Genomic DNA, 26,576 nt, shown 5'->3' with positions numbered 1-26,576 from the left:
TTTTTTTTTTTTTTTTTTTTTACAATTATAGCAACAGCACTGAACTAAAACCTATTTAAACACTGTAATTTGTGCAATCTCACTCCCTTAGGCTACATACAGAAAATTTACTTCTACATTAATAAATAGTCTGAAAGAGTGCATTTTTTTAATACAGTGCAAAGTCTTTTTAATTAAATTAATGCTGTTACAACTACATGCAGCATATTAACAGGCTAAATCAATTTACAAAGTCTAATGTTTTCAAATGGAGAACATAAATAAATGACAGGTGAGTCAACTCCCCATAAGCATAAATATAAGCATTAGTTTTAAACTACAGTTTGAAGTTAACTTAGGTTTATGTGTTTAATAGACTAAAGAGTGAATATTATCTGGAATATGCGAACATTGTCAGAAAAATAGACAAAACCATGAATAGCCTACATCATAGCTATTACAGAGTCAATCTTATCAAGCACGTTATCAGAATTATTAATAATGCTCGTGTCGGTCTAGATTTAAGAAATAGCCTACCTGACATAGTGCTGTTTTCTATGCGTTTACAGGGAAAAATAAAATTCTGCCTAGGCCACACAGAACGTCTCTCGCGGAGATATGCCTAATAATTTTCACAGCTGTAATTATTTCGTTGTTTATTATATTAATATTATATAGCAGACATTAATACAATCTAAGGAGTTTTCAAACGAGAGGATCTTGTTTAAAGTTACATACGGTGATTGACTAACGTTAGTCAATGCTGGAGCAACCCGTTGAGTGAATGCGACTTCACGAGATAAGCATAACAGAGAAAGAAAAATGAATGCGGCGCTTTTATTTCCAACATACTCTTGATATTGGCTGTTATATTCCATTCATGTAAAGTTACGTCTTTATGGCATGACGGATTAGTTCGTCTATTTTTAGCAACAAGTTTAAACTAGGTTAAATAACTAGTAGCATCTCCTAACATGTTGTTTGTGCATCTCATTTTTCAGTACTGGCTGTTATGTTAGATAAAAATTTATTTAATGAAGGTATGCATGCAAGTTATTTTACCTTTGAGCCCCGTTGTTGACCGTTGTTTATTGAGGGGTTTGTGCGCAATTCTCAAAACGTCCACAAGATGGCACCATTTATCGATGAGTCCTATATTACAAAGCCGATACCCGATTATGGGAAAATTCTAGAGACGGTGACATGGCATCTGACGCACAGAAGCCAATGGCACATATCACTATGCGTATTGGCACATACCGTTGCACATCCGGTCTAGCATGTGCCGTGTCACTGACATTATCGCGATTCGTGACACACATGACACCTGACTGACACCGAGTCGCGGAACATGTCGCCGTGTGTTGTGACCATAGGGTTATTGTGACACCTCCAGTAGTGACTGAGATTAATCGAGCACCTATATACTGACGTAATTGTGACATAAAAATCCTAAATAAATAGCCTAATTGTGTAATATTTGAGATATCAATAAAACAAAAACTGTTCTACCTTGGGTTGTAGTGACCCAAGGTAGATTTATTTTGTGTCTTTCCTAGAATGTTTGTGACATTACAAAACATTCAGTGGCACAGCACATGCAAATCAAACACAGACGCGACACAAATAACACGTTTGAAAAAATATGTTTTATTTGAAATTTCAAATATTACACAATTAGGCTATTTATTTCACAATTATATCACAATTTTGTCCGTATAGGTGCTCGGTTAATCTGTCAGTCACTACTGGAGGTGTCACAACACACGGCGACATGTTCCGCGACTCGGTGTCAGTCAAGTGTCATGTCAGTGTCAGTGTGTTGCGATAATGCCAGTGACACATGGCACTATCCACTGGCACATGCCAATAAAGACCAGATGTGCACTTTGAGATTCTTCGGAATGAAAAGTGCATTATAAATAAAATCTATTATTATCATTATTATTATTATTAATATGCAGTGACATCATGTGCCATAGGCTTCTGTGCGTCAGATGCCATGTCACTTAATGTTAATACTGCTACTGGAGAATGCATAAATATCGGGAAAAACATCGGTAAACCACTATATCGGTGGATCACTACATCAGATCCGCATTGTGTGCAACAGCGGCAGATCTTAAAGCGACAGCAGCCTAATAATCCAGTTTCTGTGCTGTCTGTCAATAATGTTAAAAATGTTATCAGTACCAATATTAGCATCAGTGCTACTGGCCTTCATTCATAAAAAGATGCAATTACAACAAATATTTAAAATAAACTGTCTTTGTTTCTACATTCATTTGGAAAGTAACTGTGAAATTATTAAAAATTCCAATCATGAATAGTTACAGAAAAAATATGTGATTAGTTTAATATTTAATCGATTGACAGCACTAAAAAATAAATACACAACCTCAATTCAATCTCAGTGAATAAAATCAATGCATCATCTCCCTACATAATCTCCTACAAAACCTTGTTTAAATGCCTTTTGTGTTGTCTTTATCCGAATATTCCAACATGTAATTAAGATGGTACTAAGATAAGATAAGACACTAATCCAAACCAAGACATCAGGTTTTAGAAACAGAATTTGCTGTAAGTACCCAATGTTGACTGCGTTTCAAAATCTATCCATATATGGTCTCCGTAATTGGGCTTAAAAGCTTTCCAACTATGATCAAATGTCTCACAAAGATTTTCTTGTGGTGACAGAATCACTCTACTGGAATTCAGCACTGAGCAGAAGGAATATGAGAATCCAATAAAAGGTGTCTGTCTGATTCCTGTTTGAACAGGACTAGAAAAAGATTATGCACAATATTTCTGCATCTGCTGTGTTTGTGTGTTTAGTCGCATTTCCAAATTTGGATGTAACCTTGTATCTCTTCCAAGGGGTCAAAAGGTTGCAGATTTTTCCATGAAAAGTCAGCTAAATGCATCTCTGCGAGGTAAATTCAAGTACTCGTTCTCTTTGTGCCCCAAGTATTCATACATATTCACCCTCTCTCAGGATTCAACCATGAATATTTCCCATGACCCTTGACTCCCATCCTCTTACCACAGGCTACATGTTGCGTTTTCATGTCCTACTGACAGACAAGCGGAATGAATAGCTGATAACAGACATATGAACAAAATAACTGCTAACATGAAAGAGCTATTGATTTTATCTTACAGCAGTGGGACTCTGACGCACATTTATGTTAGTAGCTACTTAAAGCTGCATACAGAAGGCAGCAAGCTTGGGATGTGATTGCATGGTCCAAAACAAAGCCAAGAGCCAGGAAACAAAGCCCTCTAAACATACTGTAATTTGCATGTTGCCACAAACCACACCAGTACATCAGGGACTTTGAGCATGCAGGCAAAAACTGGCAGAGCTCCTAGTGTACGACACAATGAAAGAGTGAAGTGCATAAAGAAAGCTGGATCGGCGTTACATGATTACATGCTAAAGAGCTGTGGCTAACCGCTCAGGGGACACAGTAGGAATCCAGTGCAGGGCGCGTCGAGCGCACTTGCACTAACACTGCATCTTTTGATATATAGTGCTAAACGGACATTATAACTTGTTAAAGAGAGCAATTGTACATTTTTGTAGATATCAAAATCTTGCTTATTTAAAAAAGGGGATTTGTTGATTGATTATAACTTTTTAGCTTGCAAGTAACAAAATAAACTACTGTTAGTGAAAAAAGGACTAACTAAAGAGCGCCACCCAGAGGCAGATACTAAGAGATGCATTCTTACCTGTATGATACCTGTATCAAGTCTTACAGTAACTTTGTTTATATATATATTGAATAGAAACAAACACTAATAATTATAAAAGCATAAAACTAAATTCATAAAAACTAATAATAGCTATTTAAAAACATTACTAAATGCTAACTAAAACACTTTAAAAATGGCATAAAAATATAGCGGTACTAACTATCTTACTAATACAATTTTACTGATAATAGTGAATTAATATAATATAATAATTGTCATGTTTTGAGATTTTGTTCACATTTAGATTTTTTTCATGTATGTTTCTAGGTTGGTTTTCTTGTTCTGTTTATTAGTCCTGTCATCCTCCATTTCCCCTTCCTCCCTCCCTTTAGTCTCCTAGGTTACAAATGGTTTGATTAAGTGGTCACAAGTGTTTCACGTTTCTTTGATTGGTTTGTTCTGTCTATTTAAGCCCTTCTGGTCTTTCAGTTCATTGTCAGTTCTATGATAATGTTATAGCGATAGTTCACCCACAGATTTTCCCTTATTTTTCTCACCTTTGAGCCATCCTAGGTGTATATGACATTCTTCTTTCAAACGAATACAATCAGAGTTATATATTAAAATATGTCCTGGCTCTTCCAAGCTTTATAATGGCAGCCCAAATATGAAGCCCAAAAAAGTGCATCCATTATAAAAGTAATCCACACGGCCCACGGGGGGTTAATAAAAGTCTTCTGAAACAAATCGATGGCTTTGTGTAAGAAAAATAGCTTCTGGCAGACTGCTGTTTATATTCAACGAAAGTGTAACGCCTCTTGCAGTTTAAAACACTTAAGCTACGCCCGACGTCATCGTCTTGCCAGTTGTGATTTTTTCACCTTTAAAGCTGATGTTTCATCTATCAATAGTAATGCACATGAAACACTTGAACACACTTGCAAACACACCATCAAACCACTCACCCACTGGAGACACCCTCCACCTTCATGCTCTTCATGCCCAGGACGTCACCATCACTCATGTACCCTGCCGTTTCCATGGCGACGCCTTCCAGATCCTCCACCTTCTCTGTGAGTTCAAGGCCGCGGACGACTCCGTTGTGCGTGCAGGTCTGATGCCTGTGTGTGTGCCGCCCGCAGCCACTGCCGTGGTGTACGAACATGTTTTCTGAAGAGGGGGCATCACCAGCTTGTAGGCGAGGGCTGGATGAGCCCAGCCGCCATGGCAGTGCAGAAGCAGGGCGGGAACTGAGGGCAAGCAAGGCCCTCTCATTGATCTCTGTGGTTACTGTGCTGTCAAAGGTTGTCTCGAGGGTGCTGGTAGGTAATAGTCAGACAGAAAAACATAAGTTAATGACATCATCATAAACATCTAATGCGATATTTGTCACTTTGACACCGCTGGGAATGTAAAAATACTGTTGTATCAAATGATAAAAAATTTCGTACTTTTTAAATTTAATGTCATTTTTGGAGTTTGTCCCCATTCACTGTCATTCCATGGAAAAGAACAACAGGTTCTTATAAATAACATTTATTTCAGTTTAATATTTTTGTATAATATACTTTATTTCAATTAAAGGTGCAGTGTGTGAATTTTAGCGGCATCTAGTGGTGAGGTTGTGAATTGCATCCCCCAAAGCTCACCCCTCCCTTTCGGAGCACATAGAGAAGCTACGGTGGCCGACACAGGACAAAAATATCACATCATCGTAGAGGGCAAAGAGTAACTAGCGCTATGTAAAGAATTTTGTCCATTATGGGCTACTGTAGAAACATGATGGTGTAAAATGTCGAATTCACTGATAGGGGGCCCGTGGTGTATGTAGATAGACATGCCTCATTCTAAGGTAATAAAAACAACGGTAAAACATCTTGTTGTTTTAGTTAAGAATAACAACAATGCAAGAGACTTGTCTGACACCATATTTCAGCTGGACATTCTTTAAAACAACTTCCTTTTCTACATTTTTTTAAATTTAATTTAGTTTTTTTAGTAAACAATACAGGTTTTGGAATGACATGAAGGTGAGTCAATGATGACACCTTTAATTTTTGGGTAAACTATACCTTTAAAAAAAACAGAAGTTTGAAAGAAAGAGTGCAAGCAAAAGCAGCATTGAGTTCCTGGCAAAATTTTGCATCCTGTCGGGACAGGATTTCTTTGGGATATTAAAAAAAGCTTTTTATCCAGTGTTACCAGGCAGTAGGTGGCCCCCAGCCGATTTCACGGCCAGCTTTTATTCCCTGGAAGGCCGAGACGCGTATCAAACTGATCACGGAAAAGACAAAAACCCGGCACCCCCCAAATGAGCTCCTAATGCCAATCAAAATGTCTTCCTCAAAGCCATTTAGAGTTTAACAGTTCGCAAACCCCCAGAGATAAAAGGGTTCACGCACCCGGCAACAATGGGGTGCTTTCTGAACTGTGCTGTGATCTCAGTGCCCAGTCATTATTAATGTCATGTTGTACTTCAACTCTACTGAATTGAAGTCATTTAGAGTCTGAACATGAACTGACACCACAGAAAGTGCATTAAGAAACAGCTACCACTAGCGGTTTGGGGTTGATCGCCAGTTCGCCACAAAAAATTATTTACTCTTCTCTCATTTTCTTTAAAAAAAAAAAGCAACAATGAAGATAACGAAGAGACACTTCTACACATTTAAAAAGAATGGGGCATATTTTGACAGATTTAAAAGCAAAAATTTGAAGCTTATAATCCTCTGAAAGCACAGAATAATTCTCCATTTTAAACTTGTGTAATTTTAACGTTTACGGATTGGCCCCATTTGCTAGTGCCTCAATGTAATACTTTGCTTTAACAAAAAACACACACAAAAAAAAACACCCAGAACATTCCTTTAAGATAAGTAATATTTGTGAATAGATGAATAAAACTACCTTTTATTCATCATGCAGAAACATACACAAAATAATAAATATATGAGATTATATAATATGAAACTTTTTTTTACCTGTGACTGATATGCGTCGTCCCCCTCAAACTGGACATGGTTTCTTCTAGGTTTTGCCTCAGATCAGCAATGTTTTTTGCAGTACGCAGCCTCTTGGACTCAGAGTCCTCACCTGAGGAAACCAGACTCATCACCATCACCACAGCTGTAACGTAATTCTAAGGCATATCCAAACACACATTCACACACGTAAAAAGCTTCAGAAATGCAGCTAAAACCTTGAGAATCATGGGATAATATAAATGAAGCAACTCCAAACTCTGTATTAGCATCACGGCACTAACTCAGCCCCTTTTGCTAATGAAGTTAAATCTCCTAGCTTTCTGTAAAAGACCTTTTTGTTTTCTTGCACCAGTGTTAACGTACGAAACGTTAGCCAACCTCTGCTTAAAAATAAACACGCAGTGTATGCTGTAGGTGAGAGGGGATTTGACCGTTTGGATTAACGGCTGTTTACTGATCATGAGGGACCACAAGGGGCTCAGAAGGTACAGAGCAGACTCACACGTGATGTAAAACGTGTAAAAGAATAAGTGCTGTGGTAAAGTACATTCCTAGAGGCTGTAAAAACAACAAACAACCTCTTTCAGAACTTAACACTGAGGCTAATGCTAAACCTTTGTTTGCCTTTTGGGTAAAAAAAAGACTAACTTCTTCTCAAACTGCTTCAAATAGAGATTTAGTTTGGCTTTATTTGCTAAGATATCTGATGGGATGAAAGTTCATAATGCAATAAGTTGGTTATGCATTGCATTTTTAATGCAAGGGGCGCTAATAGGCATTAGCATAAATGTCAATATTCATAAGTCAACTGCTGTCATGACTGATTTCTGCTAAGCAGGTTATTATCGTTAACAAAAACACAAATAATAAAACATTTGAATTAGTAAATTAACAGAAATAAAAAATATACTGAAAAACTTCTAAAGAAAATGTAGATATTGCCTTGGCATAAAATTGTCTATATCTAAAACTAAAACGTAACTAAAACATATAGACATAAAACAAACACAAGAAAATTACTAAAACTAACTAAAATTAAAATGAAAACAGAAAATATAAAAATAACATCCAATTCAAAATATTAACAAAACCTATCATTACTGATACACTATGTGTGTTCACGGTTCACGATTTATGTTCACGGTTAATGTGTTCACTGTTATGGGGAAGCACGGCTACTTGGTCACAGAGATATCACGGCTCTCATCCTCAAGTCCTCCGGATCGCAATGTGTTGAGTGATATCTCTGCGCCCAAGTAGCACTGCTTCTCCTGTGCTTCCCCATAATATAGTCCCAAGTCAATATCTGCCTAGGAAATCGCCTAGTCTTAATCTGCATCGCTATTTGTACTCGATGTATACGATGAATACGCAGGCCACAAGAAGTAATTTGTTTTTTTTGATCACTTTTACTCAGGACATGCTAGCTGGCAACATAGGATTCCATTCGTTATGCTAAGCTAAGCTAGCGGCAACCCTGTCAAACTAAAACAATGCATGCACTGAGAAAAAAATGCATTTGCCCACATATCTAAATGTAGGAAAGAAGTTAAATAAGCCCTATTTCTAAAAACGGTGGAGTGTTCCTTTAAGCCAACAATGGCAGACTTCTAAGAAAAAACATGCTAGAGATGTGATTTAACAGTAAGTACACATGCTAATAGAATAGTCACAGGTCCATTTTTCCTCTCGTTACTGTCTTCATAAAATAAAATAAAAAAGTGACAAAGCCCCAAAAATGGATAAAGACTGCAGGTGTGTTAAATAGATAGCTTTCTAAAACAGATCAAGTCGTCCAACATACACCTACTCACTTTCATGCTTCTCACACATATCCAACATGGTTAGAAGGATCTCCTCATTAACACGAGCAATTCCATCCCACACACAAGAGTGCAAATGCAGCTGATATACACGGCTAAATGTGTTGAGCTCCCCTTCATTCAAACCACTTGTTTGTGTGTGTTCAGCCAACCATTTAGACGATGTTGGAGATCCTCCAGAACTGTCTATACCCCAGAACCTGTCCTTTTTTCTGAGACTGGAGCAGTCGTCTAAGTCCAAGATGTCCTCATAAGAACCATCTCTTGTTCCTACAGTTCGTAGAGGAGATGCCAATGGACAATGACATTCTGCTTGGTCCATTGAGAAGAAGATTCATTTAGGTCTTCTTCCAGTGGTACAGGTCTTTGTCTCGGTTGCAGAAGAAGACTTTACAGAGCTAATAATGTCCTACGCTTTTTCTGGTGGCAACGTGTCCCTGACTCCTACGCTTCTATTAAGACGGATAAATGGTCTGACACATTCAGAGTTGTTTTCCCAGAGAATGTGCCGATTGATTTGTGAAAGAAGCTCTTGTGACGGAGGTCCTGCCTTATTACTTTCCTCCATGGAATAGAGAGGGGAAATTAGAATACAGCTCTCATGTCTACACCAGCCCAGGGAACTTCCCCTGTGGAGGAGAGTTTTTCTCTCTACACAAAGTTCTGACAGACTGAGAAAGGACACACACACACACACACACACTAATACACTCAGACACACACATGCTGGTAGGCCTTGGCAACTCCTTGACATTCATAGCCTTTTACATGCAGATGAGTGCTGTTTTGTTTTCTTGTTCACCCTCAAACAGGTCTGACATTGGCCTCAAAGTTCGGAAAACACTGCTCACTTATTCATAAATAATCAGTGTTGTTTTATACAAAGACACAGTAAATGACCTTGGGGGGTAGCTAACTAAAAGTGGCAACACTACTAAAATGTTTGAAACAGTTTTGAAACGTGTTTCTTTTTCAGTAATAAGCAATATTTCCAACATACAGCATTGTAACATGTCAAAACGACATTTTTTCCCCTCAAATGGTTTCCTGAGCAGGCTGAATAAACAAACAAGCTAGTCTAAACTGCGACTTTTGATAAGTTAAATGATTCAAATGATTTGCTAAAATGATTCACTATGAAAGGCTAAAATGATTCAAGTTTATTTTTTCTGTCCTCACTCTCAGAGTCATTATGCTCATAATGCTTACCTGTTAGGTTCTCAAGAGAAGTATGGATGGATTTTCTGCACAGGCCTGTTTGTTCTCTCCATTCCCCCACTCCTCCCACCAGCCAAGCCTTATCAATTTCAGTTTGAGACCTATATAGAGACAGGACAACATACTAGTTCAGAGCCAAATAATGTCTTAAGGAGTATGTAGGATAACACATTATACTACCAACAAAGGTGTTACCTGTACATGAATGGGGCGACGGTTGCCATGTTGGGATGGTTGTATTGTTGCTGGAGCTGTGGAAGTTGCACACTGACCGTATTGCTGGCCGTTGAGTGGATCTGCGCACCAAGAGTGAGATCTTGAGAACTTTTCACATCTGAAAATGCTAGGCTAGATGTAGAGCTGTAGTTTCTGTTGTCTTTCTGCCCTTTATGCACAGACAGACCTCCTATCTTTCCATTCCGTAACTGTTCTCCCTCCGCACCACAAGGGGGTGACGCTACATTCTTATTTGCAGCTGAACCCTTTCCTCCTTGGCTTGGTTTGGGAATTCCACTCATGGCTGATTTTGCATTGTCTTTCTTTGCTTTGGTTCCTTTGCGAACAACCTTCTTAGACTCTTGTACAAGTCCATCCGTTTTTGTGTTTTCTTTAAGGTGTTCGGGTTCTGTAACAGGTAGCTGTTTGAGCTTTTCTTTCTCTTTAGGCTTTGACTTCTCTTTAACTTTTTCTGATGCTTTTGCAGAGGTTATTTTCGGTGCCAAAGCCTTTCCGAGCGTCAACTGTGCAATGCCTCTCAGCGCTAGCTTGGGACTAGAGCTACCAGAACTGCTGGGGGTGACAGGCCGCTGGTTTCCAGGGTGGATGGGGCAAATCTGGCCGCCTTCTAGTTCAACAACATCCACGTTATCTGTACTAACAACCTTGGAGGCTTTGGAACCCGTTTTACTGTTGAAGAGCTTGAGCTTTTCCAGCATGGACTTCTGGGCAATCACCTTTGGGGGAACCTCAAGAGAATCTGGAGCTGGTTGTTTAACCGTGACCATGGAGGACGTAGCAGTGTGTTTAGCGCTGAGCGACTTGCTTCTCCAGGGTTTAGAGGTGGTAGATGTGGTGCTGGTGTAGCCGGGTGGAGGAATGGAAGAGCCGATTGGTCCATGATCAACCATTATTGGTGATGGGGTTGTTTTATCTGTAAATTCAAGAAGAAATATAACATTTTATAAGCTCTTAAGCTCTTTTGTACTTTGTGAAAAAGATTCAACTACTGTAACAGGCAATTGGCCAAGTAGGGAGGACAAATAGTCACTTTGGCACAGAGAAAGTGGGTCAAATCTTTCAAACGCTAGCAAGTGCAGTCAAGCCGTCTCGCATAGATATTAGCAAGTGTGACGCCCGTGGGAGCTTGAAAATAGAGTACATTGGATGAAGTGCTGAGAAAAAGAAGCATGAGCTATGAAGAGAAATATTTGAAGTATGTGAAGTAATGTTTTAATATTTATTTTTGAGATCCAGAATCTTTTCTCTATGACGGTTAAAAGATTTCATGCGATTTGAGATACGAGTGAAGAAACTGATTATTTGATTAAATATAAAAACAAACTATTTCCAAGACACATTTTTAATGTGCTTTCTGTCACAATACTAATGTAAAAAACAAATAAAAATGGACAAATTATTATTATTATCATTAGATACAGTACATGATATTACATATAATAATAAACATATAATCACCATTTCCCCATTTCCCTGATTTAATTTCCTTGCACTGCTAAACTGATGTTTTTTCCTTGTATGCATTTAATTATTCAATTATTTAGTAGTAGCCTGTTGCATAAAAACTTAGTTTAACGGTGCTTACCTTACAGGCGATCTGAGCAAAATTCATAACATTCTTCCTTGCATGTCTTCCTAGCATTTGATCTCAGTGTATAAAGCTCTTTCATTATCATTGACTTTTCTCTGCACTGGTTTTGCCACAAGTACACTAATTAGAGCTGAATCAGTGAGCAGTAAACGCCTCATCAACATACCAGATCCAGCAGTGTGCAGCTGAGAGTCAACACGAACCACACAAACACCAATGTATGCGTGTACACACACACACACACACACACACACACACACACACACACACACACACACACACACACACACACACACACACACACACACACACACACACACACACACACACACACACACACACACACACACACACACACACACACAAAATACTTTATATGGTTTTATGGATATAGCTTGAATACAAAAATTCCACATACTCTCAGTCACTCAACTATGTGACATTCTCACTTGTGAGTGTGTAAACCAAGCCCACCATAATGAAACAACAACGAGCCAAAAATGTGTCAACAACATGCAAAATGTGAACATTCAGAGATTGAACAAATCAAGGGAGGATGGTTTGGATCACTCATTGCAAGCAAGAAAAATGTTCATGAAAATGCTGAAAAGTTTTATTCAAAATATTTTGTAGAACTCATTTGTAGAAGTCATGTTCAATAACAGCTTTTTCAAAAAATGTCAACTGTCAAGTTTTTGTTATGGTCAAAAAGGCTCATGAATTACCATAAAAGTACCATGAAGTACAAGTTAATTTACTTGTGTGCCTTTTCCAACTTTTTGACGCCATATGATAACTTAGCATGAGGAGCAGATCTAAATTCTCTTCATTATCCACTTTTCCCCCCAGAGCTTTAAGGGACCGTTTACACAAAAAATTGAATGCTTACTTGTTCATTAATTACTCACCTTCATTCCATTCCAAACCAAGACGTTCATTCATATTCAAAACACAAATTAAACATTATTTATGAAATCTGATGGATTTCTCTCCCTCCATTGACAGTCTAGGCAACTACCACTTTGACGCTTTAACGAGTTCATAAACTAATCCATATAAATTGAGCCTAAATTTTCTGAAGAGACAATCGCTTTATATGATCGCTTTATAACAGATTAATTTAGGCGTTTATTCGTTATACGCAGCACGTTTGAGATTCAGCAAGAACCAATTCATTCTTAGGTTATGCATCACATTTGAGCTTCAGCATTAACCAAGGTTCATTCTCATGTTACGCAGCACGTTTGAGCTTCCAGAAGAATCAATAAGGTTAATTCTTGTTAAGCAGCATGTTTGAGCTTCCACAAGAATCAATGAGGTTCATTCTCATGTTACGCAGCACATTTGAGCTTCCGCAAGAACCAATGAGGTTTGTTATCATGCGTCAAAGCAGGTAGGTTGAGCTTCTGTTCATGTTTGCTAAATAAAAATGTGAATAAAAAGCAATCAATCTGTGATAACATTCAATCCTAAATTCAATCTGTTCATCATAATAAAGAAACTGTGGATCTTCAGAAAAATTTGACTAAACCGCTCAAATCTTTTGGATTAGTTTTACGATCTCTTTTTCTCTTTTTAGTTTTACGGACGTTTTGAAGCGTCAAAATGGTAGTTATGCAGCTGCCAATGGAGGGACAGAAATCATAAAATATTTGATTCCCAGATTTCATAAAAATATCTTAATTTGTGTTTTTCGAAGATGAAAGAAAGTCTTACGGGTTTTGAACGACATGAGGGTGAATAAATTATGATAAAAATACCTTTCAAATTTTGGGGGAACGATCCCTTTTAGACTTTAAAGTCTACTATTTGTTGAAAAGAAAAGAGCAGCTTGGACATTATTCTAAGTAGCTTCTTTTTTAGTTTGGTTCTATTTTAATTTCTGGGGGGGAATACTTTTTGAGAAATATATTTACATTAAAATACCAGTTTTCATTTCTGAAAATAATAATAATAACAATAATAATAATAATAATAATAATAATAATAATAATAATTTAACAATATATTTAAAATTTTCAGGGTGAAAAAAAATAGTTTGACCAATAATACCAATACCAATTTGAGCAAAGAAAAGTAAGATACATTTGTAGAACAATTTCTAGTAATTCTATTAAAAAATAATACTAGAAAAAAGCCTGCAGATTCCACGGGTGGTATGGCCTTAGGGTTAAAGATCTGGGTAAAAGGTTATAAGTTTCGAATACCTCAAAGAGGTTTTTTTCAGGATGATTTTTCGTGTAGTAAATATGCATACTTGAATAACAATTTTTACTAAATAACTGCTTACATACTCTTACATAACACACATGAAAAATTCTCTAGCTTGTGTATTGAGTGTGATTAACTCACCTCTTTCATGAGTGCAGGGAGATATTGATGGCTTTAATCGGTCACATTGGTTGAAGCTTTGACTTCGTCTGTTGGTGTTTGAAATTCGTGGTTTACTCTCTCCACCCGTTCCAGCTGCCCTCACAAAGGGGCTATTAAGCCTGAAAAAAAGAGTTCAGTCAGAACAAACTCGGCCTCTCTCTTTAAACAATAACTATTTATGCAGACTCAAGACTGGAGTGACAATTATATAAATAAACCTCAGTGACCTTTTTATATTAAAGTCCACATCTGATCATATGATCGAGAACAAAATGACTATTGAAGGGGATTCACATGTTTTTTGGCCCTGAGGAAATAAGATAGGTTTGTGTACAAGCACAAGATCACCAGTAGATGGTGCTGTTGTGTAGTAATTTACTAGGAGGACAAGGATATGTAAATATGGCACATTGTGATGTTTTCAAGAGTGGACATAGAAATGTGGAAAGCTGACCTAGAGTTCTTTTTCTGAGCAACTGAGAGTCTCACAGCGTTTTTCTGATCGGAGCCTTTTGATGGATGACTTCAAGATCAAGAGTAAAACAAGAGAGAAAGAAAAAGAGATGAATAAAAGAGTTATAGAGAAATAACCAGTGTGGTTATTGTTAACTAAAAACAAAAATGATTAAAAATGTGTTTGTTAATTGAAATAAAGCTGAAATAAAATAACATTTCTAATATAACTAATATTAAATTAACAACTTAAAAAGATTAAATAAAAAAAAAATGTTGCCTTGGAAATTAACTAAAACAAAAGTTAAATTGATAAACTAATCCATTAAAATTGAATTAAAATTAATTTAAAGCTAAAGAGAGAAAAATATAATAATTTTACAAAACCACATTACTTACATTAAAATATTAAAATACATTCTTAAAATCAAAGCTCACTCAAAATATTAATAAATAATACAATAGTGTATAAATAATACTACCATAACACTGGAAACAACAGATCTTAATGAAATGAAAATGAAAGGTTAATCATTGCAAATGTTAAGGGCATAAAAAGGTACAGGAGGAAGAAAAAGAAGAGCAGTATGAAAAAGAAGAGCATCTGAAACTAACAAACTGAATGGGATAAAATTGACAAAAAAAAAAATCTGACAATCAAACTGTAATATGTTGGCATCTATTGGTGCTTTCACACTGTTTACACTAGTTTAGTTCAGAACGGAGCATAGTTCGCATGAAAAATCGAAAGAATTGGAATGTGAAAGCTGTCATCCGAGACTACCTGAAGGTGGCCTGAGTCCGGTGCACTCCCAAAAGCAACATGAACTTGAGTGCTTACTTGTTCAGGAAGTAAAGTAACCAGTGCATGCGTTTTAGCCGATGTATTTAGTTCAATAAATCACATGTAAGGGATGATAGTGTTGATGATTTACCTGGGATAGGACTCGAGAGAGAAAAAGTGAGCACTCAGTGTATTTGTGCATAGCAAGTGCTAGTGATGAGAGAAAGCTTTGAATCAATTGAACCAATTGTATCGTAAAATGATTCACTATTTCAAGTGTTCGAAACACCACAATGCTGGTGACCACAGCTGGTCAGGACAGTGGAAATGCAACAAAACATGCATAAAAACACCTTTTACAAACCCACTGCAAATATTTTTATTGGTCTGTTGTATAGGACTAGATCTTGATATCCCTTAATTAATCATCTAATATCTGTATAATATGTTTTCTATTGTCAATTTTTAGAGCTTGTTTTTTTTTCTCCATGGATGGCTCAGCTAAACAAGCCAACTCCGGTGAGAAATGAACCTAGGGGTAATTAACAGATGGTTACTGAGTATATCGTTCTCTGGGATGCGTTTTCATGAAAATCGAATGTAAAGAGTTTTATCTCTAAAAACAGATTCACTTATAACGCTTGTCTATGGGGCACAGAGTAAGTGAAATTAAATCGCTAGTTAATACCACTAACAAGGCTTAAAATAGCCTCACACCAACATGGTAGCATAATGAGGGTCCCTACATGCAAACCGAAGCATTGAGAACGTTGTAAGTGTACAAACAGTTTAATAAGAAGATACTTTATAAAGACAGTCCATTACGCATTTACAGACTGGAGCCATCTTGGAAAAAAAGTCTCGACGAGTCGAGCCACGAACGCTGTGCTAAGTGATGAATTGTGACCTGGAATCTCATATGGTCCGTTGTTTTCGGAAAAAAGCACTGAACGCAACAGAGAAAATAAATAAATAAAAATAAAAATGTCCATGTAATTAGATTTCACAAAGAAGACCAGCTCACTAAGCACAGCGTTCATGGCTCACTTTCAAGATGGCTCCTGTCTGTAAACGTGTAATGTACATCAACCAACTGATGACACATATGGATGACTTTGATGATGTTTTTATTCCCTTTCTGGACATGGACAGTACAGTGTGCATAGACTGCATATACTCTGGGAATAAAATATAAAATATCTTTTATTTATATTTGAACGAACGGGTGTTGAACGACATTAGGGTGAGTCATTAATGACATCAATTTCATTTTTGGGTGAACTAACCCTTTAATGAAACTTTGTTTCGAAAACGCCCATCACTAGCAACTGCAATCAGGTCAGTGGCAAATGAATGGCAATCCACTGTCTCCTCAAAAGAGTCTGTTTGCAAGCAGCAGAAAGCCACCTTCATGTGATGCAAATACAGTAAATTCAAGTGTTGTTTTCTCAGCTGCACATAATAGACCCAAATTAATAAAAAAATCATGCGCCGTGCACATTTGTGGTGACGCAAGATAAATGCAAACGAATCCAGACTAATGCTGCGGGGGGCGCAAGGAACAATCAAGCTTGGAATCTTTCAATCTAGCTGATATGTTGCCAGTCAATGAAGAAGCTGTCTAGGAGATGAGTTGGAGAATAATACCTGGACTGCAGGTTTGTCTGTGCTTTATGTGCACATGTGGAGGAGGTGTAGTGTTGCTGGATAGGAGAAGGAGAGGGAGAGCTACAGGGAGAAGTGTGAGGAAGCAGGGCAGGACTGGCGCATCGGTGGCCCTCGTTGTTCTGGAGCATCTGAACATTGCTGGATGCCTGTTTCAAAGTCTGCTGCTGCTGCCTGAAGCGCGACAGAATGAAGAAAAGGCCTAAAATGGCTTTCAGATTGCCATTGCGGATCTCTGTGGTTTGGTAGAAAAACAAAATAATCTTGTTGACATCTTATTTCAAATATTAATGAGCATTTGTTAAGAGTCCGCTCACCTTCGGCACAAAGTCCCTTTATGTTCACTCCTTTAGCAGCCAGAAAGCTCAGACAGGCATCAATGTTCTCAATCTGAGAGAGGAACACAGACATACATCAAAATCTTGCTGTTGAATAATCAAGCCTAGGTGACCGATCCACAGCCGGTTTGCACACTACACTCACACAGTGTAGAAACAGACACAGAAACAGAACCAAACAGATGGTGCTCAATAGGGTAGATTTGTGGTTTACAACCCCTTTGGGTCCGTCCTGCAGTGTTCCTGTGACATTACAATGTATATCCTGACCACTGGCGAGATGACAGACTACAGCATGCTGGTTACCACCAGGATTTTAAGGTCAACAAGACCTGCTATTGTCATCCCTGAAGTTCTTTCTTAAAGGGACAGTTTACCAAAAATTAAAATTCTGTTATAATATTCTCACCATCATTTACAGTCATGCATATTTGACTTAAATAGAAAATTGTCAATAAATTGGCACGTCAATTTTGTGTGTTCCACAAACAAAACCTTATTTGAGAAGTCAAAATACTATTTGAGCACATTCCGTATGGACTACTTTTTAAATGTTGTTTTAGCAACTAACTTAAATAAGTTGAAATGCTACAATAATAAAATAAAAAAATTAAAAATAAATAAAAAAAAACTAAAAGTTAAATGAAAATAAATTTAACCTAAATAGAAAAATAAAAAACATTTTTTTAATAATATTAATTACAAAAGCACAAAGTTACTAAAAATATTACTAAAATTCAAATAAAAACATTTTAAAATAAAAAGGTAATTCAAAGTCTTAATAAATACTAAAAAAGGGAAAATATTAAAAATAATATTAGAAATAACAGAACTGTTAAGTCAGAAATGAAAAAAGAAAGGTTAATAATCGGACACACACACACACACACACACACACGCACACACACGCACACACACGCACACACACGCACACACACACGCACACACACGCACACACACACACACACACACACACACACACACACACACACACACACACACACACACACACACACACACACACACACACACACACACACACACACACACACACACACACACTTTACCTTTAAAGGAACTGTATGTAATAAATGATATGCCCTGATATGTCACTAAACATTAAGAAATCATGTTAATTTCAAATACTTGTATCACTGACAGCAGTAGTCCGGTCAGGATTTTGTAATTTAAAAGTTGTTGTTGCAGCCCTCAACTGATGTTGACGTTGACATGTTGTGTTTTGGCCTGAAGCTCCACCCTCCACCTATCTACCAATAACAAATCAGTAGTGTTTCTGTATCCAGGTTACCAGATCTGCTCTAGTTACCACAGCTGCAGCTACAAACGTTCCTGCTGGATCCTGCAGCCTATCTGGCAACCTCGAGTCAGGGGGAGGGGGAGAGGGGATACACCTGCAGTTCCAGTTTTGGCCACAATCTTCCATACACTTCCTTTAAATGTATGAATGTTTCGCCAATCATTACATTTTAGGGTCTTCAGCGACCCAGTCTTACCATTTGAGAGCGACTCTCTGGGAATCCGTTGATATCGGCAATCTTCTCGTTTGCTGAATTGGAAAAAAACCAGAGGCACAGAATTAAAGTAACACCATTTTATGCCTGGTAGTTAGATTTATGAACACATCATCCACTTGGTGTGGTCTTCAGGCTTTTGTATGTGTAATAGGAGTGAGAATAGGAATGCGTATCCTCCTCTTTCACACGTTTATTACATTTTGGCTTAATAAAATGTTCACAACTCAGTTTGTAGCCTCATAAACCATCCACAAATTGGCCCTTTTCAGAAACTGATCTCATAAAACAGCTTCAGAACACATTCAAAATAACAAAGGTGGTGAGTTTTCTTGATACTTGTGTGTGTCCGTTTCTTCCCCAGTCCTCCTCCTCTACCTACTCATTATGGTTAGATTTACTGGTACGGTGGAGCAAAATTGTAGGTTTTATGTATTAATTTTTCTGAAGGAAGAAGAGGGGTTTGTTGAAGTATGGAAAATGATTTTTTTTATATATTTAATCTTACCTACAACCTGAATGATTTCTGCCAACAAAACGCCATCGGCAACATCCTGTTGGAGGTCTTTAATCAGACGTGTGTGTCCGGACTTGGCGAGGTAGTGGTTGGCCCAATCTGTATAAATCTATTCATCCAAAGAAAAATAGAGAGAGACCGAATGAGGAAAAGGCACTTAACATCTAACTCCTGGTTTAGAGCTTACATGGATGAAAGACAAATGTCACATTGGGGTCCATCAGCTACCATTTAAATATATAGTGTAGACAGGGACATTTTCAAGAAAATTAATTTAAGCAAGCTATCAAAAGGGTCTGGAATATCAGGTTGTACATATAATTATTTTAATAATGTTATATTTAAAACATTAACACAAAAAGTGATTAATTTATAGGGAATTTAAAGAGTAGTCTGCTATCTTTAGGAACATATTTAATTGACCATTTTTAATCCAATTATTTTGTGGATTAAAAATAGCAAATGTGTAAATTGTGTAAATAAAAAGTGTTCAAAATATTTATTCAAATAACAAACCCTTGTATACATTCCTAGTGTATTGTATAATATAAAATAAATATATTAAAATATTTACAGTGGCAGTTTAGAGATGAACAGCAGCATTTAAGTATATGTAGGCTAAAATAAATGTAGGCTACAATTAAAACTACATCTTCAATATGCAATATACATTGATTGAAAGCTACTGTATTATTATTACTTTATTTAAGAGCAGTGAGTGATTTTTTTTTCTTTGTCTATTTTAATACCTCTAATACCTCTATAATTTAAAGGTAAACTGTCCCTTTAAGGACAAGCGTTCACAATCACTAGTCTGCGTGCTAAAACCTGCTCGCATCTCATACAGACAGGCGATTGTACTTTCACTTTAGACATAACCGATTGTGTTTATATATGTTAACCTTGTGTGTGTTAGACAGTATTAGTGCAGTAAGACTACTTAGTCCAGTAATCACGTTTGACAGGCACGCGCGCTCAGCGCATGTAAAACGCAAATGAAATGTTTAACCGGCAAGGCTTTAAAACGCAGCTAAACACCCCCTAACTTTAGTGCATGCGACTGGATATTTGCTCATATCAGCGCGTAGACTCACAGGCACACTCAAACAGAGCCGAAATAAACAGAGATAAATATTTCAAACGAAGAGAAATATAAATAATGAATTAAATGCAAAACCGAAATTAACCACAATTAAAAAGCGCATACTGAACCGTGAATGCCGTACTGAACGGGTCAAAATTATATTGAGTATTGTGGCATCCCTAATGGACATAGTCAGAAACAATGCTCAGATAGGCCGTGGCATTTAAACAATGCCCAATTGGCACTAAGGGGCCTAAAGTGTGCCAAGAAAACATCCCCCACACCATTACACCACCACCACCAGCAGCCTGCACAGTGGTAACAAGGCATGATGGATCCATGTTCTCATTCTGTTTATGCCGAATTCTGACTCACATTCGAATGTCTCAACAGAAATCAAGACTCATCCGACCAGGCAACATTTTTCCAGTCTTCAACTGTCCAATTTTGGTGAGCTTATGCAAATTGTAACCTCTTTTTCCTATTTGTAGTGGTGTCTTCTGCTGTTGTAGCCCATCCACCTCAAGGTTGTGCGTGTTGTGGCATCACAAATGCGTTGCTGCATACCTTGGTTGTAACAAAGTTGCTCTTCTATCAGCTTGAATCAGTCTGCCTTTATCTCCTCTGACCTCTAGCATAAACAAGGCATTTTCGCCCACAGGACTCCCGCATACTGGATGTTTTTCCCTTTTCACACCATTCTTTGTAAATCCTAGAAATGGTTGTGTGTGAAAATCCCAGCAACTGAGCAGATTGTGAAATACTCAGACCGGCCGCTCTGGCACCAACAACCATGCCAAGCTCAAAATTGCTTAAATCACCTTTCTTTCCCATTCTGAGAGTCAGTTTGGAGTTTGGAGAGATTGTCTTGACCGGGACCACACCCCTAAATGCATTTAAACATGTGCCATGTGATTGGTTGATTAGATAATTGCATTAATGAGAAATTGAACAGGTGTTCCTAATAATCCTTTAGGCGAGTATATACTGTACATCATGTTAGGCACATTGCCTTGTGTGATACAGTATCCAATGTTGTGTGTTCTGGTTGTATAATACAAAAACTGAGTATGTTTTATGGTATTATGGTAAACATTCTGTTTGTGTAATATAATCCTATGCAATTCCAAACATGCCTGTTGCCTTTCCACTATCATCATGCAACTACAAAAGTAAGCATTGGGAGGCAGCACAGTCTCAATAGGCCCCTAGTCTCTGACTACCAGTAGTACAGAGGTCAGAAATGAAGGGCTGTAGGTGTTTTTTGCTAGTCTAGTTATGTCTAAATGGGTCTACATGGTACAAAAGAACTGGTGTGACTGCACATCATGCAGATCAGAGCCAAGCATGGACCATTTAAAACTGGAGCCACTGCTGGTTTTAATACAGAGACTCCTTGTGAGTTCTGCAGGGGGCTGTTTGTATTTCTGCCCACAGAGCCTGGAGAACTGCTCCACCCCTTCACTGTAAACAAAACCTCTAGGCTGCGGTGGACAGCATGTGGGAATAATAATCCTGAATAATAAAAACATAGGGGAAGAGGTATGCGTAACCAGGTTCCATGTTAACATAAAAAGCATTACGTGGTCAACGCAATAACATTAAAACAAATCAGTCTTTAGCCATCGTGTTCTGTTTGCTGTCTAAAAGACCCCACAATCATTTTAATAACTTAAACATATAGGTTAATACTTTTTCTATGCTTATGAGCAGTTAATAAACATCATAAATCAAACTCAAGTCAATCTCAACAAAACTTGAGGGTTACGATTCAAGATTAATAGCATGATGGTCAATGGACTAAAAACCAGTGATATTTTAGTATTATTTATATACGATTTATTAATATATGATTTATTAATATTTTGACAGCTTTTCTAATAGTTTAGTTTAGTCATTTTGTTATATGCTTCAGTCATTTTTATTTGTTTGTAATACAAAAATTATTTAACTACTTTTAGTTTTTTGTTTAGACTTATTTCAGTTCAGCCAAGGAAACAATTTTCATTTAAATTTATGTTGAAGGTTCTTTTCTAATATTTATATTTATTATTTAAGCTTTATTTCAATTACTGAAACCGTTTTTTTAAATAGTAGACTACACTAACAGTTCTAAAAACAAGATAATTAAAAAAATAGTAGTACCAACTTATATTACCTTTTTTTTTTTTTGGACTTTTACCATGCTAATGTCATTTAAAGTATCACAGACTTGTAAATACCAAAATTGAAATATGAATACCAAATCAAAGTTCATCACCAAACTATGGTACCGCCAAAGCACTTTTCATAAAACATAGCAAACATACCACATTGCTTTTCTACATTTAAGGTTCAAGATCAAGTTTTTAAAGATCAGCTCAATAAAACCCAAGCAATTCAATTTGTGCAGGACAATTTAGAGAGCAAAAAGTGGTCCCTAAACTTAAATATAATGGACTTTCCATTCCTTGTATTTTTTGGTAATTCCTATAATTTCCAAACGCAAGATTAAAAGCAGATATTTAACAAACTAGTAATGGCAATCGTCACGTTGTTTTACAAGGCAGTCAACCGTGTCTGAAATGGTAACCTAATCCTTACATCGACACTTAATGTGAAGCATTTTCCAGCTTCCTGGCCAGAACAAAGAGGGACAGAGGTGCAGTGTGAGGGCATAGTAGTATATTAGTACCAGTGTTTGCGAAAGAGTGCCCACTATTGGCCTCTGGGATTGGTGTGTGTGGCGTCCCGTCCATATGGCCAAATGCCCACCTGCAGTGCGGCTCACCGCCACTAATGGAGCACTGTAGTAAAACCTCCATGACTGTGTCTATGTGTGCGTGTGCGCTGTAATTACAGGCCAACTGGCTGAGCTTTTCATTCTACCTCGCCACATGAAGAACTTGGCTCTTCGGTGCCTTCAAAGCTCTACTGAACGTATGAAGCTATATAAACACATGAATGCATACACACATAGACATCAACTTACACACCGCTGCCGTGGACCAAAGGAAGAGCATTGCGACTTTTCATAGGCAATTTGCTTTGACCAGGTCAGCAGGATCTATTCTTACAAAGCATAATATTATAAACATGTAAATGTATAAACACATGAGCTTTCAGCGGGAAGCTCTACAAACAGTAGTCAGTCACAATGGTGGTAATGTGGCCAGAGAGAAACTGCTTTGAAGACATGAATACCATCCCTACAGTTGTTGTAGGTCAAGTCATGGTGGAATTTGGGCACAACGCATAGACAAGCATTACTCTGCATGGTTTGGACAAACAAAAACATTTTGCAGAAAAAATTACATGTTTTTTTCCTGTTCATTAATATCCCAAAAAACAATAAGCACCTTGCATGGAAGCCTGTTTCCACCATAGACTAAAATAATAAATGTTTTTGTATGAAGTTATATTATGAGATATATAAAATGTCATTGTGATATAATACTTTTTTTTTTTTTTATCACAATGTGAGCAGATTTAGGGCCAGAAATACTAACAGCATGCCCCAGCGTAAACCCTCTTTAAAAAAAAAAGACTACTTTCAGGATTTACTAAAGTGAAAAATTTGCGCTGAAGAGGCATGGACCGTTATTTGTGCGGCTGACCTTAATGTATATTTGTAGGAGTTTCCCTTTTAGATGCAAAATTTATGGGAGAGTATTAACCAACATTCACCGCCCCAAAAAAGCATGTCTTAAACCAGACCCCAACTGGTAGATTGCGTTGGTCATTATGTAAATTATTCGACTGTGTCTGTTTTTTCATTTTGTTGCGTTTTTTTTTTTTTGTAATTAGTAAATCTCTTAAAGTGACAATTGTGAGATCTAATGCTGCAATTACGAGAAACAAAGTTATAGTTGCAAAATATAAAATCACATTGCAAGATAAAAAGTCGCAAATCCCAATTATGAGAAACAGTCACAAACGTCAAATCTACAGAAAAGTAGCAATTACGACAAAGTCGCAGTTGTGAGAAATTGTCACACCGCAAGATAAAAAAAACTTGAAAATGTGAAAGTCTCAAATGTCTGCTCTAAAGTAGCAATTACAAGAATTATTAGTCATAATTCTGAGATATTAAGTCAGATTGCAAGATAGAAAGTTGTAAATATAAGAAACAGTCCCAATTATGAGATAAAAAGTTACAAGAAAGTTGTAGTTTTGAGATATATAGTAGCATTTACAAGAAAAAACAAAGTTGCAATTATGATAAACAAGTCATTGTGTGATATACTCACACTGTGAGAGAGATTTAAAGTCACAGTTGAGAAAATGTTCCAATTACAAGAAACAAAAGTCGTAGTTGCGATATAAAGTTGCAAATATAAGAAACAGTCCCAATTATGAGATAAAAAGTAACAAGAAATTTGTTGTTTTGAGATACAAAGTTGCAATTACAAGAAACAAAGTTGTAATTGTGCGATTTAAAGTTGCAATTACGAGAAAAAGTCGTAGTTTTGAGAAGATATAAAGTCGCAAGCATGAGAAACAGTTGCAAATGTCAGATCTAAAGTAGCAATTACAAGAAACAGACGTAATTTTGAGATATAAAGTTACACTACAAGATATACTCACAAGTATAAAAAAGGTCACAATTGTTAGATTAATTGTTAGAAACGTTACACGAAAGTTGTAATTTTAATATATAAAGTACCCCTTACAAGACAAAAAGTCATAGCGTTATTTTGCGAAATATAGATGCAATTACAAGAAAATTCATATTGCAAGATAGTCACAACTCAAGTATGAGACAAGTCGCAATTGTGAGATATAATGTTGCCATTATGGGAAACAAAGTTGTAATTGTGCTATATCAAGTCACATTCCAAGAAACAGTCTTAATTGTCAACAACAAAAAATTACAAAAAAAAAAAAATCACCCTGTTGTAGTCTGTGATATTTTTGATTGGGTCTTTTAAAGGATGCAAGACGATCTAAAAAGGATGTACTATAAAGATGAAATGAGAAACAACTAATCGACCGAGTGGTCAATGCACAAGTTATTACTTTTTTTAACTATAAGTATAAAATTGTCTGTGTGGAATCAAACTATCTATAAAAGGAATATCATCTATTAGAACAAGAATCAATGCAACCACAAAGCCACACACAAATGAAGTATCAGTGTTCCAACCTGAGGGTCTCCTGATGTTTCTTTGGCATTCTGGAACTTTTTCTGTATAGTCGCAGTGCCTTGACTTTGCTGTCTGGAGACGGGAGCCTTCAAGGGGATGAGGCTGGGCTGCATGGGCTTCAGAGGTCCATTCTGTTGGGTCGCCACTCTAGCTGGAATGGGTAGCGCGGTACCATGCACAGGTTTGGGCAATCCCGACTTCATCTTGGAGGCGACTAGAATAGCAGGCATCTTCTTATCCTTTTACATTCAACCACGCACACGTTGGCACAAAGTTGTCTGGTTGCAGAGGCACAAGGCTCGGAGCAACCGCACACGCTGACTTAACAGCTGGAGCAATGCAGTGGGAAGTGTGTCCACAAACTTACATTCATGCAGCACTGGAAAGCTTGGCAGCACACAGACGTCTTGCTAAACCTTCTAATAATGTGATTTTCCCATGACAATCAGCCAAATCCTTCCCCGTCATCAGCATCTTCAATGTTCTTCTCGTCCAATGAAGCTGTACTCCATATTCGACTTAAGTTCTGGACTCCGCCCGCCACCTGCTCCTAGTTCCACAGCAGCGAGGAGTCGCCCAATATAGCCCAGCGCAGCCGCTGCTGAGAAGCGGACACTCTCTGGCAGGCAGAAATCACAGATAAGTGGGACGGACGGCAGGATGCAATTTGTTGTCAGAGCAGAAGAAACCTACAGTTTGTACATGGAAGTGTAACCAGCCTCCAGATGCAGTGGCAGCAAGGCATGACTCTCAAGCTTGAGAAGGATTAACAAGCCATTAGCAAGACAGCAGATGTGTCTTATGGGAAAACGCAACGCTAACACCCCAGGGAGACAGCCTAATCAGCCATAATGTCACCCTTCTCGCCAATGCACCAGAAAAACGGACAATTAGCAAGCAAAGAAGAAAAGTCTTGCGTTAGTTTACAGCTTTTAAAACTTTTTTTATGCCACAGACCTTGAAATATAATTTTTCAAAATATTAAAGGCATCTACATAGACCCATTTATACTGTGGGGAAATAAAAATATTATAAATTTGGAAAATACAAGAATATCTGGAAAATATTGATTTGACAATGCATATTTTTTCTACCAACTATCAATAAAATACATCAGTAAATCAATAAAATAATTGTGATTAATGTCATGATTTTCAAAGGTAATATTTT

The 26,576-nt window shown here is 37.2% G+C and overlaps 1 protein-coding gene across 6 annotated transcripts in view; it reads right to left on the bottom strand.

The window, feature by feature from the left end:
• nav2b (neuron navigator 2b) overlaps positions 1-26,576 on the bottom strand; it is a 101,091-nt gene that overhangs the window by 55,803 nt on the left and 18,712 nt on the right. The window contains exons 1-11 of one of the 6 annotated variants that reach the window (XM_067436922.1): positions 25,406-26,011; positions 19,188-19,305; positions 18,662-18,714; positions 17,127-17,199; positions 16,792-17,044; positions 14,362-14,430; positions 13,887-14,026; positions 9,902-10,856; positions 9,698-9,807; positions 6,663-6,774; positions 4,647-5,000 (exon numbers count right to left, since the gene is read on the bottom strand). In XM_067436922.1, the coding sequence (XP_067293023.1) occupies positions 4,647-5,000; positions 6,663-6,774; positions 9,698-9,807; positions 9,902-10,856; positions 13,887-14,026; positions 14,362-14,430; positions 16,792-17,044; positions 17,127-17,199; positions 18,662-18,714; positions 19,188-19,305; positions 25,406-25,636 (2,468 nt within the window). In that variant the 5' untranslated portion in view covers positions 25,637-26,011. Of the gene's footprint in view, positions 1-4,646; positions 5,001-6,662; positions 6,775-9,697; positions 9,808-9,901; positions 10,857-13,886; positions 14,027-14,361; positions 14,431-16,791; positions 17,045-17,126; positions 17,200-18,661; positions 18,715-19,187; positions 19,306-25,405; positions 26,012-26,576 lie in introns of those variants that run through there. The other 5 variants (XM_067436918.1, XM_067436919.1, XM_067436920.1 and 2 more) reach the window with 5 other exon arrangements.

Source organism: Pseudorasbora parva, chromosome 25 (genome assembly GCF_024679245.1).
Source record: "Pseudorasbora parva isolate DD20220531a chromosome 25, ASM2467924v1, whole genome shotgun sequence".
Taxonomy (NCBI): domain Eukaryota; kingdom Metazoa; phylum Chordata; class Actinopteri; order Cypriniformes; family Gobionidae; genus Pseudorasbora; species Pseudorasbora parva.
Note: the sequence above shows the minus strand (reverse complement) of the source record. Positions and strands in the feature narration are given on the sequence as shown.